Source organism: Myotis nattereri, assembly GCF_964212035.1.
Source record: "Myotis nattereri genome assembly, chromosome: 3".
Classification (NCBI taxonomy): Eukaryota; Metazoa; Chordata; class Mammalia; order Chiroptera; family Vespertilionidae; genus Myotis; species Myotis nattereri.
Genome location: NC_138077.1, coordinates 57,759,130 through 57,778,026, shown reverse-complemented (window position 1 = coordinate 57,778,026; position 18,897 = coordinate 57,759,130). Strand labels below are relative to the sequence as shown.

Genomic DNA, 18,897 nt, shown 5'->3' with positions numbered 1-18,897 from the left:
TCCAGCTCCGTGGCCACCGTCGGCTGAAATCAGGTATCTGGGATTTATTTAGCTTCTATAATTGAAACTTTGTTGCTTTGAGTGGAGCTCAGAGCCAGGCCATGGCAAGCGGGAAGCTTGGCTTCCTCCATCATTGGGGCAACGAAGCCTCCTGCTTACTCCAGCTCCGTGGTTTCCGGCTGCCATCTTGGTTGGGTTAATTTGCATATAGTCACTCTGATTGGCTGGTGAGTGTGGCTTAAGACATGTCAATTTGCATGTTTGTCTTTTATTAGTGTAGATGTGTCACTGTTTAAGGTGTACTGCATAATGGTTTGACTTTACATATGTTACTTCAATATGTTTAGTTAGTATCCATCATCTCATACATGTCGTAAAAAGAGAAAGCAAAATGATTTTTTTTTCCTTGTGATGAGAACTCTTAGAATTAACAGCTTTCATATATGTCATACAGGTGTGTTAAGTATAGTCATCATGCTGTACATTATATCCTTGGTAATTATTTATCTTGTAACTGGAAGTTTATACATTTGACCTCTTTTTTCAATTTCCCCTTCCCCCAATCTACCTCTGGTCACCATAAATCTGATCTCTTTTTCTATGAGTGTGAGTTGTTGTTTTTTTAATTTCTACATGTAAGTGAGATTTTTAAAAATATATATATTTTTATTGATTTCAGAGAGGAAGGGAGGGGGAGAGAGAGAGATAGAGAAATACCCATGATGAGAGAGAATCATGGATCGGCTGCCTCTTGCATGCCCCCTACTGGGGATCGAGCCCACAACCCGGGCATGTGCCCTTGACCAGAATTGAACCCAGAACCCTTCGGTCCTCAGGCCAACGATCCATTCACTGAGCCAAACCAGCTAGGGCTGTAAGTGAGATCTTATGGTATTTGTCTTTTTCTCTCTGCCTTGAATTGGCTAATCTTTAATGAATTATCAGAAAGAAAAATTAAGAAAACAATCCCATTTACAACTCTATCAAAAAGTATCAAATATATATGAATATATATATATTTTTTTACATCAGCTCCTGCACCTTTTTATGTTCCTCGAAGGCCTCACCCACATGCTGGAATAAACCCACATCCTTTGGGTTTCCCCTTGAATTCTATTCAACCATCCAAATCCAACACTGGGAAACATTGTTAAAGAAAATAAAATAAACAGTGGAGGCAATTCATAATTCATTAGATTTTTTTCATCTTTTGCTATAGTTTAAAATATAGTAGGATAAAAAGATATAGTTTTGGCTTGACTGTAGAATGCAGATTTCTGCAGAACATGACCATCATATATATTTGATCAAGAGGGTCTCTGTCAACCAAGTACCCAGGGAAAAAGGATTGGCCACTGCATTCAGATTCTACTTTCTTGCTTTTTGCATTCCTCTCTTCCTCACTCTTAAAACATTCTTTTTTTATTTTTTTATTATTAAATCTTTATTGTTCAGATTATTACATTTGTTCCTCTTTTTCCCCCCCATAACTCCCCTCCTCCCAGTTCCCGCCCCACCCTCCGCCCTCACTCCCCACCCACTGTCCTCATCCATAGGTGCACGATTTTTGTCCAGTCTCTTCCGGCATCTCCCACACCCCGTTTCCCCCCAAGAATAGTCAATACATTCCCTTTCTATGTCCCTGATTCTATTATGATCACCACTTCATTCTGTACATCAGATTATTTATTCACTTGCTTCTTAGATTCACTTGTTGATAGATGCATATTTGTTGTTCATAATTTGTATCTTTACCTTTTTCTTCTTCTTCCTCTTCTTAAAGGATACCTTTCAGCATTTCATATAATCCTGGTTTGGTGGTGGTGAACTCCTTTAGCTTTTCCTTATCAGTGAAGCTCTTTATCTGACCTTCAATTCTGAATGATAGCTTTGCTGGATAAAGTAATCTTGGTTGTAGGTTCTTGGCATTCATCACTTTGAATATTTCTTGCCACTCCCTTCTGGCCTGCAAAGTTTCTGTTGAGAAATCAGCTGACAGTCGTATGGGTATTCCCTTGTAGGTAACTGAATTTCTTTCTCTTTCTGCTTTTAAGATTCTCTCTTTGTCTTTTGCTCTTGGCATTTTAATTATGATGTGTCTTGGTGTGATCCTCTTTGGATTCCTTTTGTTTGGGGTTCTCTGTGCTTTTCTTTCACCAGGTGGGGGAAGTTTTCTGTCATTATTTCTTCAAATAGGTTTTCAATATCTTGCTGTGTCTCATCTTCTGGCACCCCTATAATTCTGATGTTGGTACGCTTGAAGCTGTCCCAGAGGCTCCTTACACTATCTTCGTATTTTTGGATTCTTTTTTCATTTTGCTTTTCCAGTTGGGTGTTTTTTGCTTCTTCGCATTTCAAATCTTTGACTTGATTCTTGCGCTCCTCTGGTCTGCTGTTGGGTGTCTGTATAATATTCTTTATTTCAGTCAGTGTATGCTTAATTTCTAGTTGGTTCTTTATCACATCATTGAGGGTCTCATTAGATTTCTTGAGGATCTCACTACATTTATCGGCAGTTTCTAGCAAATTATTGAAAGACCTTAAAAGTGCGTTTTTTAGCTCTATATCCTCCATTTCTGTCATGTTTCTTTGTCTCCGCATTATTTATGCTTTCTTGGTGCACCCCCTTGTGGTCTTTGTGCGCAGTCTTTTTGTAGTTAAGCCTTGATTGTTGTCGGCAATACCGCGGGTGATTTGACCTCCAGGCTAACTTGCTATCAAATATCTATGAATACATTTAACCAAGAAGGTAAAACTGTTAAGACACACTGATGAAAGAAATTGAAGAAGACAAAATAAATGCAAAGATATTATGTGCTCATGTATTGTAAGAATTAACATTGTTAAACTATCCATTCTTCCTAAAGCAATCTACACATTCAGTGCAATCCCTATCAAAATTCCAATGGAATTTTCTCAGAAGCACAACAAACAATTGTAAAGTTTGTGTAGAACCACTAAAGACCCCAAATAGCAAAAGCAATTTTGAGAAAGAATAAAAAAGGTAGAGGCATCACAATTCCTGATTTGAAAGTATATTACATAGCTACAGTAATCAAAACAGTAGGGCAGGGGTCCTCAAACTACGGCCGCAGGCAACATGCGGTCCGCCGAAAACATTTATCCGGCCCGCCGGGTGTTTTTGCCGCTGCTGCCTGTCATGCTTAGCAGCCGACTTATCCCGGGCCTGCAGTGCACATGTGTGGAATGTCTGAGGGACAGTGAACTTGCTCCCCCTGTTTAAAAAGTTTGAGGACCTCTGCAGTAGGGTATTGCTGTAAAAACAGAAACATGGATCAATGGAAGAGAATAGAGATTCCAAAAAGAAACCCATACATATATGGTCAATTAATTGATAACAAAAGAGCCTACCTTATACAATGGGGAAAGGGTAGTCTCTTTAATAAATAGTGTTGGGCACCTACTTCAGTAGCACATATCTATATAAATAAAAGCCTAAGTGACCTTTATGACTGGTCAACTGAATGACTGGTCGACCATTCACTATGACACGCACTGACCACCGGGGGCAGATGCTCAACACAGGAGCTGCCCCATCGTGGTCAGTGTGCTCCCAAGGCCAACCTCCCGCAGCCACCCCTTCTGGTCAGCCAACATCCCGTGGCCTCTCCCCCACAGGGGGCTGGGCCAAATTGGCCCCGATTGGCCCTGATCAGGATTGGGCGAAAAGGCCTCTATCAGTCCAATCACTGACAAGGCCAAGGCATCCCACCTGTGCACGGATTTGTGCACCAGGCCTCTAGTGCTAAAATAAATGGTGTTGGGGAAGCTGGACAGCCATGCAAAAGAATGAAACTGGCCGCTATCTTACACCACACACAAAATTCCCCTCAAAAATAGATTAAAGACTTGAATATAAGACCTGAAACCATAAAACGTCTAAAAGAAAACATAAGGGGTAAGCTTCTTAACATTAGTCTTGACAATAATTTTTTGGATTTGACACCAAAAACGCACACATCAAAAGCAAAAATAAACAAGTGGGAATATATCAAACAAAAAAGCTTCTGTAGAGCAAATAAAATTATCAATATTTTTCTACTGAATGGGAGAAAATATTTGCAAATTGTATACTTGATTAGGGGTTAATATAAAAAATACATAAAGAACTCATACAACTCAATAGAAAAAACCCAAACAATCCAATTTTAAAATGCACAGAGGATATGAATAGACATATTTTTTCCAAAGAAGACATACAATTGGCCAACAGGTACATGAAAAGGTGCTTAGCATTACTAATCATCAGGAAAATGCAAATAAAAATAATAATGAGATATCACTTCACACATATTAGAATGCTATTATGGAAAAGACAAAAAATAAGTGTTGACAAAAATGGGGAGAAAAGGGAATCCTTGTGCACTGGGAATGTAACCTGGGACAGCCACTATGGGAAATAGTAGGAGTTGCCTAAAAAAATTAAAAATATAACTAACACATGATCCAGTAGTTACACTTCTGGGTATTTATCTGAAGGAAATGAAATCATTATCTCTAAAAGATATCTCTAAAAGATATCCCCCATGTTCATTGACGCATCATTGAGATAGCCAAGACATGGAAACAACATACTGTCCATTGGCAAAATAAATGGATAAAGAAGATGTGGTATATACAGGGTGGAGCAAAAGTAGGTTTATAGTTGTGAGTATGTGAAACTGAGTTTATTCTTGTATGAATACTTGTAAATTATTGCATTACTAGAGGCCTGGTGCACAAATTCATGCACAGGTGGAGTCCATCGGCCTGCCTGGTTATTGGGGCCGTGGGAGTTTGTCTGGTTGTGGGAGATTAGCTGTGGGAGCACACTGACCACCAGGGGGAAGCTCCTGCATTGAGGATCTTCCCCCCTTATGGTTAGTGCATGTCATAGCTATCAGCTGGTCGTCAGGGTGTAACAGTCATTTAGGCTTTTATATGTATAGATTTTCCATATAAACGACTGTAAACCTACTTTTGCCTAATCCTGCATAGATGATGGAATATTATTCAGTCATAAAAAAGGAAATCTTACCATTTTCACCAACATGGATGGACCTTGAGGGCATTATGCTAAATGAAATTTCAGACAGAGAGAGACAAATAATGTATAGTAGGTCTAATATGTGGTATCAAAAAACCTGAATTCAGATAGAGAATAGATTGGTGGTTGTCAGAGGTGGGGTGGTGTGAAGTGGGCAAAATGGGTGACAGTGGTCAAAAGGTACACACTTCCAATTATAAGATTAATAAGTCCTAGAAATATAATATACAGCGTGACTATAAAAGAAAAAAGAAGGAAGGAAGGTAGGTAGGGAGGAACAGAGGAAAGGAGAAAGAAAGGGAGAAATAGCTAATAGCTAAATATTTTTTATCTTTTAAAATCCAAAACAATTGTTGCATTCCCTTGTGTTTCTTTTTTAGCATTTTTGGGCTTCTCAAAGCAACCTCCCACCAAACGAAAGCCTTTGGTTTTGAAGAAGAAAACGGAATCAGCAATTTTTCAGGTGTGTGGTGAAAATGAAACATCTGTAGAAAACGCCCTCTCCTGCCTACAGAATCTGATGGAAAAGGAGCAGAGTCTTTACACCAGTGAAGAGGAATGTATCAGAGACTTTGATGAAAAGGAATATCAGGAATTGAATAAGCTGCTGAAGGACTTGAATATTTTGGTGGAATTGGACCATCAGAAACCTTTGATTAAGGTTTCAGGGATTAGCAGAGATGTGGAACAGGCTAGAAATGCAGTTGAGGAGATGATCAAGACAGTTAGATCAGCCAAAGAGCAGGAATCCATAGCAGATTATATCACTGAGTTTGTAGAATGGCAATATGACGACAATAACACTTTTCGTAGTTTTGACAAAATGACCAATATGAAATTGGAGGAGGCAAGAAAAAAACAGGGAAAAACAGTTGATGTCCAAATTAATAATCAGAACTACACAGTGGACGTGAAAACATGCATTGCTACAGATTCAAACGGACACAGTTTACAAATTCAGCGCATCACAAAGCCTCAAGGTGAGTCAAACTTTCACGCTTGTTATCCACTATTTTACACTTACTTTGGGCTTAACACTATTTTGTAAGTCTATCAACATTGTAGTCAAGTAGATAGATTTCAAGTAACTCTTATGCATTAAAATAGAAAACTTACGGAGTTTACATTAAGGTTGGGAAAATACAGCCTGGGTGAGCCCAACATCCTGAGGATGACCATCTTAGTGGTAACATAGCCAAACCTTGCCTTTTTGTAGTTCACAAGCTTCCTAGAGCCAGTTCTTCTGGGACGTAATGGCTGCTTCAGTCCGGAGAGGGACAGCCATGGGCTTTAAAGAAATGTGGCCCAAGGTTTTATTTAGAACAAAAGGGAGAAGACAGCCTAGTCATTTGTGGGCACTTTCTGCCTCTGTGATTGGTACCCAGAGAGGCCCCGGAGCCTGCAGGGTCTCCCAGGAGTCACTGTATCCTCTGCCCTGAAAATAAAGTTCCTAGACACACACACAGGAAGCAGCCTCAGATTCTCTGACTGGATCTGCTTCTGAGAAGGGAATGCTTGTCTCATATGGAGGTGAGACAGACTTCCAGCCACATAAGTCCCCCACTGAAAACTAGAAAAATGACTGCCCTTTCAGTACCTTCTCTTCATCTTTTGGGAGATCAGTATGAATGAATTCCTCACACCCTGAGCCACCCTGGGGCAATGAGAACTCAAGAATAAAATCTCATTTAGCAGAAGAGGAGATGGAGCTGCCACCACAAACTACGACATAGCAAAACCCTCTACCCACTCAACTCTTAAGGATGTTGTGAAGAATAACGAAGGAACAGATGTGGATGGCCTTGTGGTGGGAGCTCTAGCAAAAATCCATGCATTTGTTAACAAGACAATAGCGACTATTTAAAACATCATAGGGAAATAATTGATTGTTAAATTATTGAATTATGACAGATTAGAGACTGAGCAGAATATGCAGTGTAGTCTGGGCATGATCAAAACTTGTGAAGATGTAGAGACACAGGTTCTGTCTCTCAGAGATTTTTAATTGATCGGTGTGTGTGTGTGTGTGTGTGTGTGTGTGTGTGTGTGTGTGTGTATAAGCATTACAGTTGGTTCTGTGGTTGTCTGTGGTCCATGCTTTGAAAAACATTCTCCTAAAAATATAAGAAATGTATTGAATACATTGAATCAGGAGATTGTAAAAGAAGAACACACATGCTATTCGGTTTTTTTGAAGCATACCAGGGAGGGGGACTGTGTAGATGAGCCTTCCTGCATGCAGCGTGTCCTGAAATGTCTACTTTGCAGTTGAGATCCCTGGACACTGGAGTGATATGAAGCAGCAGCGTGTCTGTGTGGTTGAGCTACAGCCTGGCCAACCAGAATACAGCAAAGTGGCAGATGCCTTCAATCAGACCTGCTCACAATTCAAGATAGAGAAGGTAAGCATTCTGATGACATGGAGTTTCTTAATGGTGAAAACAAGGAGTATCATGTTCCTGGATAAATATATGTATATTTACTTCCTAACATATTTTTAACCCAGAATTAGAATATTTCATGGTAATTAGATTTTAGATTCTAGATTTTCCTCATCTCCCCATAATTCCTGAGACATTAATACTGAGATTTTTGAGTCAGTTATTACAAGACAGTAGATTGCAATATAATAATAGAATACTAAAATCATATATTTCCTTTGTGAAGCAAAATAATAAAGATTCAAAGATATGAGAAGAGACTAGCGAAGGCTCCTCAGGGTTGGGTAATGTGCCTTTGCCCCACTGTTCACAGGCCAAAAGTGCTTGCTTCCTTAGTAAACCCACTAGTACTTTGTTCATTTCATTTACTAGTATTTTGGCATCTCCTACTCTTAAAAATTAATATTGCTATTTTAAATTTGTGTTCTTTCTTGAATTATATGGCAATAATACTTTGATGTTTTCTTCTTTATTATTTCTCCTTTCATTATCACTGGTATCTGTTTCTCCTCCAAAGCCCTCATCCTAGCTTTACCCACAGGGTTTATACTTTTTTCTTCTGTCTCTGCACTTCACCAGGGAATGTTTTTACCCTTCATGGATGCAGCTATCATTTTAATGTTAATAGCTCTCAAATCAACATATCACCAACCTGGATCTTTGACTCTAGCTCTAGAACATAGTCCCAATGGACTAAAAATATATCCACGTGATTATCTATGTGCTAAATCAATTTCCTAAAACCTAACTCATCATTTCTAAGTAATTATTTTCCTCTTCCTTCTCTTTTCTGACCTTGGTTCCACCACTACCTGAATAAAGCCAGAGATTTTTTTTATTGTCTAAAGTTTTACATGTCCCCTTTTCCCCCGATTGATCCCCCAAAGTTAGAGATTGTTGAGTTCCTTCTCTTCATCCATAATAATGAGTGTGCCAATAAGGTCTACAATTCCTGTCTGCAAATTTTCTTTTACTTTCCATTTGCATGGCCACAACTGCTCTTTAGAACTGGGGACATGCCCCAAACACCAATGTGAGGGGATGCTCTGATGAACTCCAGCTGCTTCTCCCAAGAGAGTGAACCTGGGACAAGTGCATTTATATGTTAAGTGACTGGAAAGCACCAAAGTCTTAGCATCGCTCCAGACTTCAGAGGCCTAGTTCTCAGCCTGGCCTCCCTGTGCTGTGCAGCCAGACTACATTGCTATTTACTGCCCTGGCCTGGAATCCTGATTTCCTCCATTATGTCGTCACCTTTCTATTGACAACTGAAGGGTGCCAGTGCCTTTTGGCCCCATTTGTGGTATTCTCCCCCATTCTGTTTACTCATGTAGCTAAGCACCTAATAATTCAAAAAAGATTTGAAATGTCCTAAGAGATATATACCAGAGAGAAACCAAGATAGTGGCAAAGGAAAACGCTGGCACTTGCATCTTCCCACAACCACATCAAAATTACAACTAAAAAATAAAACAACCATCATTCAGAACCACCTGAAATCTGCTGAATGGAAGTCCTACAGCTAGAGAATTAAAGAAAAAAGCACATTGCCCTAGCTGGCTTAGCTCAGTGAATATAGCGTCAGCCTGTGGACTGAAGGGTCCCAGGTTTCATTCTGGCCAAGGACACATGCCTGGGTTGTGGGCTCGATCCCCAGTAGGGGGCGTGCAGGAGGCAGCTGATCAAGGATTCTCATCATTGATGTTTCTATCTCTCCTTCTCCCTTGCTCCTGAAATCAATAAAGAAATATATTTTTTTAAAAAAAGAAGAAAAAGAAAGCACATTGACACTGGTAGGAGGGGGTGAGGTACAGAATGGGATGGTCTGACACCCACATGTGGTATGCTTTTAAACTGGAGTCCAATACCACACCCCTAGCCCAGGGTTGCAGTGCTGAGAAGAGAACTCCCTGTGACCTTTATCTGGACTTAGGCTCATTCCCTCTGAGCTCCAGCGCTGGGGCAACAACGTGAAAGGATCCAGGGACATATGGGGAGATAAGTTGTTTGGCAGCAGGACAAGCCATCTTCTCCCTCCTTCTTTTGGTTATTGTTGGCATCTCTAACCCTTTTCCTTTTCAGCTTCCTATAACTGTGTAATTATGATAATAGCATATACTTGATTTTTGTTTTTTATTCATCCATTTGGACTATCTTTACCTTTTTTAAAAAATGTTTTTGATGATTTCAAAGAGAAAAAGGGAGAGGGAGGGAGGGATAGAAACATCAATGATGAGAGGGAATCCTTGATTGGCTGCCTCCTGCACATTCCCTATTGGGGATAGAGCCTGCAGCCCAGGCATGTGCCCTTACCAGGATCAAACCTCAACCTCCTGGTTCCTGGTTGGATGCTCAACCACTGAGCCCCCCTGGCTGGGTCAATCTTTATCTTTTAGTTGCAGTACTTTGTCTGTTTAATGAATTTATTGATATATTTGGGTTTAAATATGCCATATTAATCTTCCACTGAGCCAAACTGGTTAGAGCTAATCTTTTTTTCTATGTATTATTTCTACTCTGCTCCTTTTCTCTCTTTTCCTATGTTATTTTATATTAAGTATTTTTATCATTTCATTTTTATGCCCTATTAGAATGCCCATTATACATCCTATTACAATCCTTTCATTGGTTACTTAGAGATTATTAAACTCTAGTGCAAATTAGTATAGTTCTCATTTCCCAAACAATGCAATGAACTTTGAATGCTTAAACCCATTTGTCCCCTCCTGCCTCTTGTACTACTTTTACCTGTATTTTATTTATATGTATATTTGAAACCCTATAAAACTTTTTATATTTTTAATACAGTCATTGTATATTTACCCTTTTAGCCCACTGCCCTTCCATTCTTCTTGCATTTTCATGCCCACACCTTGGGATCATTCTCCTTCTGGTTTTACTTTTCTTTCGGGTGTAGATCTGGTTGTGATGTTTCTGGTAGTCTAAGTTTTTGTCTGAAAATGTCTTCATTTCACTTTCATTCTTTGAAGGATATTTTTGCTGGGTGTAGAGTTCTGGGTGACAGTTATTTTCTTTAGGCACTTTGAAGGTGTTATTCTATTATCTTCTGACTTTTTTCTTTCATTTTGCACTGCCCTTCTATCTTGGAACTTGGCCCATCAAATCCTTGTTGCCTTCAAAAAACTCTCCCCCTTGCCCTCACCCTCAAGTCCTTCTAATAGTTGTTGGCAAGAGGATTGGTCTGATACAAATAGTTTACTACAGCCAGAAGCCTGCTGCTAACATAAACCTACTAAGTAAAGTTTTAAGATTTACTTGCAGTGTTTTTTTTTTAACCTTATAATTTACCCCATTAGGAATATAGAATCAGATTTCTGTCTTGAAAACTACTTGAAGTAATTCTTTTCTTTGTGTGGTTATTAAATTTGAGTAGGTTGGGTGCTAGCTTCAGCAGCACATATACCAAGAAAAAGGTGAGGAACAAGAATGAAAAGACTAAGAAGTAAGAATTATTTCAAAACTCTTTAAGATGAAATTTTTAAGGCTTTTGGAAGATGAGTAAAAGAAATAACATTTAAGGTAAATAGAAATGGAATAGAAGTAGGCAGTTTAAAGATTAGAAAATTATAGATTAAAAGAAAAATAAATTTTAAAATCACAAATCAGATAAACAAAATGCATGATAATGCAGAGACTTTGAGCTAGAGGTCAAGCTATATCTTAATTAAAAATAGGAATCCCAAAACTGAAAAAACAAACAAACCAGATGATGGTAGGTAACAGTATTAGAACTGAGAGTCCTTTAGAATGGAAGAAGATTCTGACAACTTTATGGAACTACCACTGCCTATTGATTAGGGAACTTTTTTATTTTATTTTATTGTTTTTATTTTCTCCCCCCCCAAACCCCCCTGCCCCCGGGCACCAGGCTTGCTGCCTGCCCCTCATCTCTCCAGAGGGGGTGCTCCCCAAACAGAGCTGCTGGGTGGTGCCCCCTGCAGCTCTGTCCACCAATTGAGACTGCTGAGGGCTGCCATAGAGGAGACAGTGCAGATCTTCAGTCAAATCAGGGAAAGAGTCAGAGCTGAGCAGCAGGTGAGGAATAAGGGTTAGGAATGGGGAACTTGAGCAGAAAACCTGAAATGAGCATCTTACTGCACCATTAGGACTCCCATTTTCTGACACCAGGTAACACTGGGACAGAATGAGAAGAGGAACTTAGGAAGACCCTGAGCCAGGGTTGGTGCTGTGGGGAGACCCCTCAGCCAGGGCACCTCAAAGGGCAGTCTGAGGCCTGCGTCAAAGTAGTTTGGTGAGTTCATTACGATGGAGATTCCAGCACCTGGCCTTTCAGGGGTGGGGCCAGAACTGCATGTTAAGCAAGCCCCCCAGCAGCCTCTAAGGCCCTCAGACTCTGCCATTAGCCCAGCCCCTCCTCCCACTCTGGTGTACCCCCACACAAGACTGGAGCCCTGGGAGGTGGGAGGTAGGACAGGGTCAAGGCCTTTTCCTCGCTGCCCTCCATTCCACCTCTCCTCCTCCTTAGGCAAGCAGGTTTTCCAGCTGTCTCTGGGTCAGCAACAGTGGGAAAAAGTGACCAGCTGGCAAGTGACCTATTTGAGGCATGATCACACCCTACCAGTGCCCCAGCCTCTCTCTGGGAAATCCATTCCTGGCTGGGGGTGGAGGAGGCAGCCTTCCTGGGGATGAGGCCTGGGGTCAGGTCTTGCAGGAATTACAAGGGGAAGGTTCTGCTTGCACCATTCACACTGAAATCAGTCTGCATGATGAGCTTTCCCAGCAGGTGGTCTCCCTGTTTTTATACTCAAGGATGCAGGAGCTGGGATTTGAGCCTGGGTCTCTCTAACCACAATTCATGGTCTGTCTAAGTCAGTGATGGCAAATATTTTGAGCTTGGCATGTCAGCATTTTGAAAAACCCTAACTTAACTCTGGTGCTGTGTCACATATAGAAATTTCTTGAAATTTCAACCATAGTATAAAAAAGATTTATATTTTTGATATTTATTTTATATATTTAAATGCCATTTAACAAAGAAAAATCAACCAAAAAAGAATGAGATTGTGTGTCACCTTTGACACGCATGTCATAGGCTCGCCATCACTGCCTTAGGGGACCTCAGAGGAGTCACTCTCCCGTGAGACTCCTTTGTGCAACCAGTACTTGAGGAGCACATATCCAACAGCAGTCTCTGCTTACAGGCTCCCAACTGGGAATTCTTTCATTTTACAAATGCTTATGGAGTATCTCCTATAGGTAAGGCACTCTTCCAGGGCTGGAGATACAGCATGGGCAAGACAGGCCAACTCCCTGTCTGCATGGCATTCACATTCCAGGGAATATCGTGGTGCCACAGTGGCAGGGTTAAGAGCAGAGACTCTACAACCACCTGGGTTCAAATCCTGGCTCTGACAGTTTTTTTTTTTTTTAATAAATCTTTATTGTTCAGATTATTACAGTTGTTCCTCTTTTTTCCCCCCATAGCTCCCCTTCACCCGGTTCCCACCCCACCCTCTGCTGTAACACCCCCCACTGTCCTCATCCATAGGTGCACGATTTTTGTCCAGTCTCTTCCCGCACCCCCCACACCCCTTTCCCCCGCTAGAATTGTCAGTCCAATCCCTTTCTATGCCCCTGATTCTATTATATTCACCAGTTTATTCTGTTCGTCAGATTTTTTATTAACTTGATTTTTAGATTCACTTGTTGATAGATGTGTATTTGTTGTTCATAATATGTATCTTTATCTTTTTCTTCTTCTTCCTCTTCTTAAAGAATACCTTTCAGCATTTCATATAATACTGGTTTGGTGGTGATGAACTCCTTTAGCTTTTTCTTAATTGTGAAGCTCTTTATCTGACCTTCAATTCTGAATGATAGCTTTGCTGGGAAAAGTAATCTTGGGTAAGTAGGTTCTTGGTATTCATCACTTTGAATATTTCTTGCCACTCCCTTCTGCCCTGCATAGTTTCTGTTGAGAAATCAGCTGACAATTGTATGGGTACCCCTTTGTAGGTAACTAGCTGTTTTTCCCTTTCTGCTTTTAAGATTCTCTCTTTGTGTTTTGCTCTTGGCATTTTAATTATGATGTGTCTTGGTGTGGTCCTCTTTGGATTCCTTTTGTTTGGGGTTCTCAGCACTTCCTGGACTTGTAAGTGTATTTCTTTCACCAGGTAGGGAAAGTTTTGTGTCATTATTTCTTCAAATAGGTTTTCAATATCTTGCTCTCTCTCTCTTCTTCTGGTACTCCCATAATTCGGATGTTGGTACGCTTGAAGTTGTCCTAGAGGCTCCTTACACTATCTTTGTATTTTAGGATTCTTTTTTCTTTTTGCTTTTCCAGTTGGGTGTTTTTTGCTTCTTCATATTTCAAATCTTTGACTTGATTCTTGTGATCCTTTAGTCTGCTGTTGGATCTCTGTATATTATTCTTTTTTTCAGTCAGTGTATGCTTAATTTCTAGTTGGTCCTTTTTCATATCCTCAAGGGTCTCACTAAATTTACCAGTGGTTTCTAGAAAATTCTTGAAAAACCTTATAACTGTGGTTTTGAGCTCTATATCCAGTAGTTTGCTTTCCTCCATTTCTGTCATTTGTGTCCTGTTTCTTTGTCTCCACATTTTTTATGCTTTCTTGGTGCACCCCCTTGTGGTCTTTGTGCACAGTCTTGTTGTAGTTAAGCCTTGATTGTTGTAGGTAACTCTGGGGGGGGGGGATTTGACCTCCAGGCCAATTGGCTGTGAGAATCAGCTGTGTCTGCAGTGGGAGAACTTCTGTCCTGATCTCTAGGCAGGTGCTAATCTAGCTTCTGCCTGAGGCTATCCAGCAAATGTCTCCGTGCAAGGCTTGGGGGCAGCGGGTCCCAGGGGATCAACAGGGTGGGAGGAGCAAGCAGTTATGGCTGCTCTCAGTCCTGCCTTCAGAGGCTCTGCTTCTCAGTGTCCCAGCAATTGCTGCAAGTACCTTGGAGAGAAAGCTGCCCTCGAGTTCTGACCGATGCCAGACACTCCCGCTTCTCCCGTTTGAGTCTGGGTCCCCAGAGACTCACCCAAAACTGGAGCTCAGAGCCTGAGACTCCCTCCTGATTGAAAAAGACAACCGAGCCATCAGCCGCCAGCCCACTCCACATGCACCTCCACACCTTAGTATTTTACTTCCACACCACACCTCCTCTGAGTCTCGGTATACTTTTCTCTTTCCTTCTAGTTGTAGAATTTCCACTCAGCCAGCCTTCCTGTGGTTCTGAGTGATGTCCGTTCCGTCTTTTAGTTGTATTTTTGAAGTGGTTGTGCGAGGCAGCCATCTCCGGTGTTTACCTATGCCGCCATCTTGGTTTCTCCTCGGTTAGGGAAGTTTTGAAGCTGATCTGCAATCTAGGACCCAAGGAGTTTTCACCACAGCCCTGCAACCACTGCCCAAAGAAGATGGTCAAAGCCTGCCACTGTGAAATGCAGATTGGTGTAGCCACTATGGAGACTAATGTGGAGGTTCCTCAAAAAATTAAAAATGAATTGCCTTATGACTCAATGATTCCACTTCTGGGACTATCTCTAAAGAAAGTAGAAACACTAGTTTGAAAGAATATATATGCACCCCTATATTCATTGCAGCAGTATTTACAATATCCAAAATTTTGAAGCAGCCCAAGTGCTCATCAGTAGATTAGTGGATAAGAAAGTGGCAGTACATTTACACGTTGAAATACTACTTTGGGCTGTAAAATAGAAGAAAATCTTACCTTTTATGCCAGCATGAATGGAACTAGAGGGGATTATGCTAAGTGAAATAAGTCAGAGAAAGACAATTGCCATATGATTTCATTTACATGTAGGATCTAATGAATAAAATAAATAAACAAAATAGAAATAGACTCATAGATAGATACAGAGGACAGACTGATAGCTGTTAGAAGGGAGAGTATTGGGGGACATGTGACAAAGATGAAGAGATTAAGACGTAAAAATTGCTAGTTGCAGAATGGCCACGGAAGTGTAGACTACAGTGTAGGGAATATAGTCCATGATATCGAGATAAATGGGTATAGGACTAGGTGGGTACTTGACGCAGCGGGGGGACCACTCTGTAAAGTACATAACTTTTTAACTACTTTGTTTTACACATAAAACTAATAGAGAATGGTATTGAATGTAAAATGTAATTGAAAAATAAATCAGAAAAGAAAAAACATGGCCACTTTGGTCTACAGCCAGATTCCCTGCCTCCAGGATTCATCATTCACTCTTCCAATTGGATGAGTTCCATTATTAATTTCCTTCTTGCCTAGACACTCTAGTGCTTCTCCCATGGTTAGAATTTGGCTAGGTAAACCAGTATCTTAAAAGGACTGAAGAGGAGATAGGCAAAGGGACAAGAAGGATAGACTGCAACAGGAGCAGTAATTACAGTGAGAGTAAGAAGCAGGAGTTGAGCTGCCTTGGTCGTCCAAGATCCTAAATATTGCTTGCTGCATGTGGTGCATAAAAGATGTTAAAAATTAAAGTAACTTTTTCCCCAACGCCCGATTTGTGAAGCACTGGATGTAAAAAGATTTCTGAATGCAGTTAGCTGCCACCTGACATTGGATTTGCTGTTTATAGTAATTTTTACTTATAAAAAATAGTGATCATGCCCTGGCCAGTGGTGGCTCAGTTGCCATCTGGAACACCAAAAGGTTTTGGGTTTGATTCCTGGTCAGGGCACATACCGAGGTTGTGGTTTTGAGTCTTGTTTGGGCACAAATGGTAGGCAATAGATCGATGTTTCTCACATCATTGCCTCTCTCTATCTCTGTCTCTATCTCCATTTCTATCTCTTTCCCCTTCCTCTCTCTAAACATATCCTTGGGTGAGGATTACTAGAAAAAAAAAATAGTGCCCTTGCTGGTTTGGCTCAGTGGATGGAGTGTGAGCCTGCCCAGGTTCGATTCTGGTAAGGGCACATGCCTGGGTTGCAGGCTCAGTTCCCAGTAGGGGGCATGCTGGAGGCAAGCCGATCAATGATTCTCTCTCATCATTGATGTTTCTCTCTCGCGCTTCCTTTCCCTTTCTCTCTGAAATCAATAAAAATATTTTTTAAATAAAAATAGTGCCGAAGCCGGTTTGGCTCAGTGGATAGAGCGTCGGCCTGCGGACTGAGAGGTCCCAGGTTTGATTCCAGTCAAGGGCGTGTGCCTGGGTTGCGGGCATATCCCCAGTGGAAGATGTGCAGGAGACGGCTGATCGATGATTCTCTCTCATCGATGTTTCTAACTCTCTATCTCTCTCCCTTCCTCTCTGTAAAAAAAATCAATAAAATATATTTTTAAAAAAATAAAAATAAAAATAGTGATCATGTTTCATTTGCTGTATCTTGCCACGGGCCATTGGCACTGACAGAATATTTTTCCTTACTGATTTGCAGATTGAGAGAATCCAGAATCCAAGTCTCTGGCAGTCCTACCAGACAAAGAAAAAAACCATGGATGACAAGAATGGCCATACACAAAATGAGAAGCTGCTCTTCCATGGGACAGATGCTGACTCCTTGCCACATGTCAATCAACATGGCTTTAACCGCAGTTATGCAGGAAAGAATGGTAAGGAAGTAAGTCAGGTGGCTGCTCCAAAGTAGGTGTCAGCCATGAGAAGCCAAGCTGGCTCAGGGGTCCCGCGGATTGCATTGTGTTCCCTCATGGCTCATGGCCAGGGTGCAGCCAAAGTTTCAGGTCAGACTCACTATGTTTCCTCCCAAAGGGACTGACTGGCCCTTTGAGTTGGAGGAATGATTTTTTGAAATTAACACACACACACACACACACACACACACACACACACACACATTATTTTTAAGGAGGCTTTAGAAATAATTGAACATTATATTAACATTATGTGACCTATTGAGTCAATACATCAAATTATAGACAAATTGGAATTCTTAAAAATGTTGTTTTTCTTTTCACAGCTGTGGCATATGGAAAGGGAACCTACTTTGCTGTCAGTGCCAGTTATTCTGCCAATGATACTTACTCCAGACCAGACGCAAATGGGAAAAAGCATATGTATTATGTGCGTGTGCTCACTGGATTGTACGAACGTGGAAATCATTCGTTACTTGTGCCTCCTCCAAAGAATCCTCAAAATCCTCTTGACCTGTATGATACTGTCACAGATAATGTGATCAATCCAAGTTTATTTGTGGTATTTTATGACTACCAGGCTTACCCAGAATACCTCATTACTTTTAAATAATAACATTTTGGTATCCTTCACTGAAGACATTATTTATCTAATTTTCAACATTTTTCAACTCATGGCACACATAAACTAATTATTAAAATTCTGTGACACACCAAAAAATATATTTTTTGCCAATCTGACAGAAAAAAATCAACGGTATGGTTTTGATTCATTCACAGCTGTTGTGCTGGCTCTTGTCATTAAAAAGATATATTTTTATTGACTTCAGAGAGGAAGGCAGAGGGAGAAAAACATCAATGATGAGAGAGAATCATTGATGAGCTGCCTCCTGCACGCCACACACTAGGGATTGAACCTGCAACCTGGGCATGTGCCCTGACCAGGAATTGAACCGTGACCTCCTGGTTCATAGGTTGATGCTCAACCATTGAGCCACACCGCCGGGTGGCTATTGTCATTTTTTTACTTGACAATCTAACAGAAACGAGGTCAGTGTCCCTGACTAGTCAGGTATTGCATGTTCTAAAAACTTTTGCGGCACACCAGTTCAAAATTGCTAATCTAAACTATGTACAACAAGTTTTAGATTTTTTTCTCTTAACCGCTTATTCTAAGATCAAAGGATCCTTGTCACTGAAATCAGACTTTCTTCAGCTTCTCTTTCATAACTGCAGTGACCTTTTCTTGAAATCAATAAATTTGAGAATTTAAATTAGATTAGTTTAGTTACAACTGTGTGTCCACAACCATGGACAGCAAGTCTGTAGAAGAAAAGAACAGGTTTATATTTCTAGGAAAAAAAGGAAAGCCTTAATCTTAAAAGCCAAGGGCACAGCTATGCAATTTTAGCTGCCACTAACGGGATGCCATATTACTGTGGGGAGCACAACTTACTGAGTGGACTGCTGTCTTTCCTAGGACAGAGATAGTGTCTTATTCATTTTATTTTATCCCTGGACTGAGGCCTGCATCTGAAGTCCAATGGATTTTCCAGAAATGTTTCATGAACCAATTAAGAATGAAAAGGTCCCTCCAGCCGGTTTGACTAATGGATAGAGGGTCAGCCTGCGGACCAAAGGGACAAAATGTGCACCAATAAAAAGGTGCACATTCTAGTCAAGGTTTGATTCAAGTCCAGGGCATAGGGCATGTACCTCGGTTGCAGGCTCCTTGCCGGCCCAGGCTCTGGTTGGGTGAGGATTAGCAAAAAACAAACAAATAAACAAAAAGACTGAAAAGGTCAAGTCAGACTC

General features: G+C 40.8%; 1 protein-coding gene across 1 annotated transcript in view; it reads left to right on the top strand.

Moving 5' to 3' along the window:
* LOC308515028 (protein mono-ADP-ribosyltransferase PARP14-like) overlaps positions 1-17,695 on the top strand; it is a gene marked incomplete at both ends in the record, with an annotated part of 75,517 nt that extends 57,822 nt beyond the window's left edge. The window contains 4 exons of the mRNA XM_081085436.1: positions 5,428-6,027; positions 7,316-7,449; positions 16,869-17,043; positions 17,409-17,695. Of these exons, the coding sequence (XP_080941562.1) occupies positions 5,428-6,027; positions 7,316-7,449; positions 16,869-17,043; positions 17,409-17,695 (1,196 nt within the window). The remainder of the gene's footprint in view (positions 1-5,427; positions 6,028-7,315; positions 7,450-16,868; positions 17,044-17,408) is intronic.
* Positions 17,696-18,897: the final 1,202 nt, after the last annotated feature.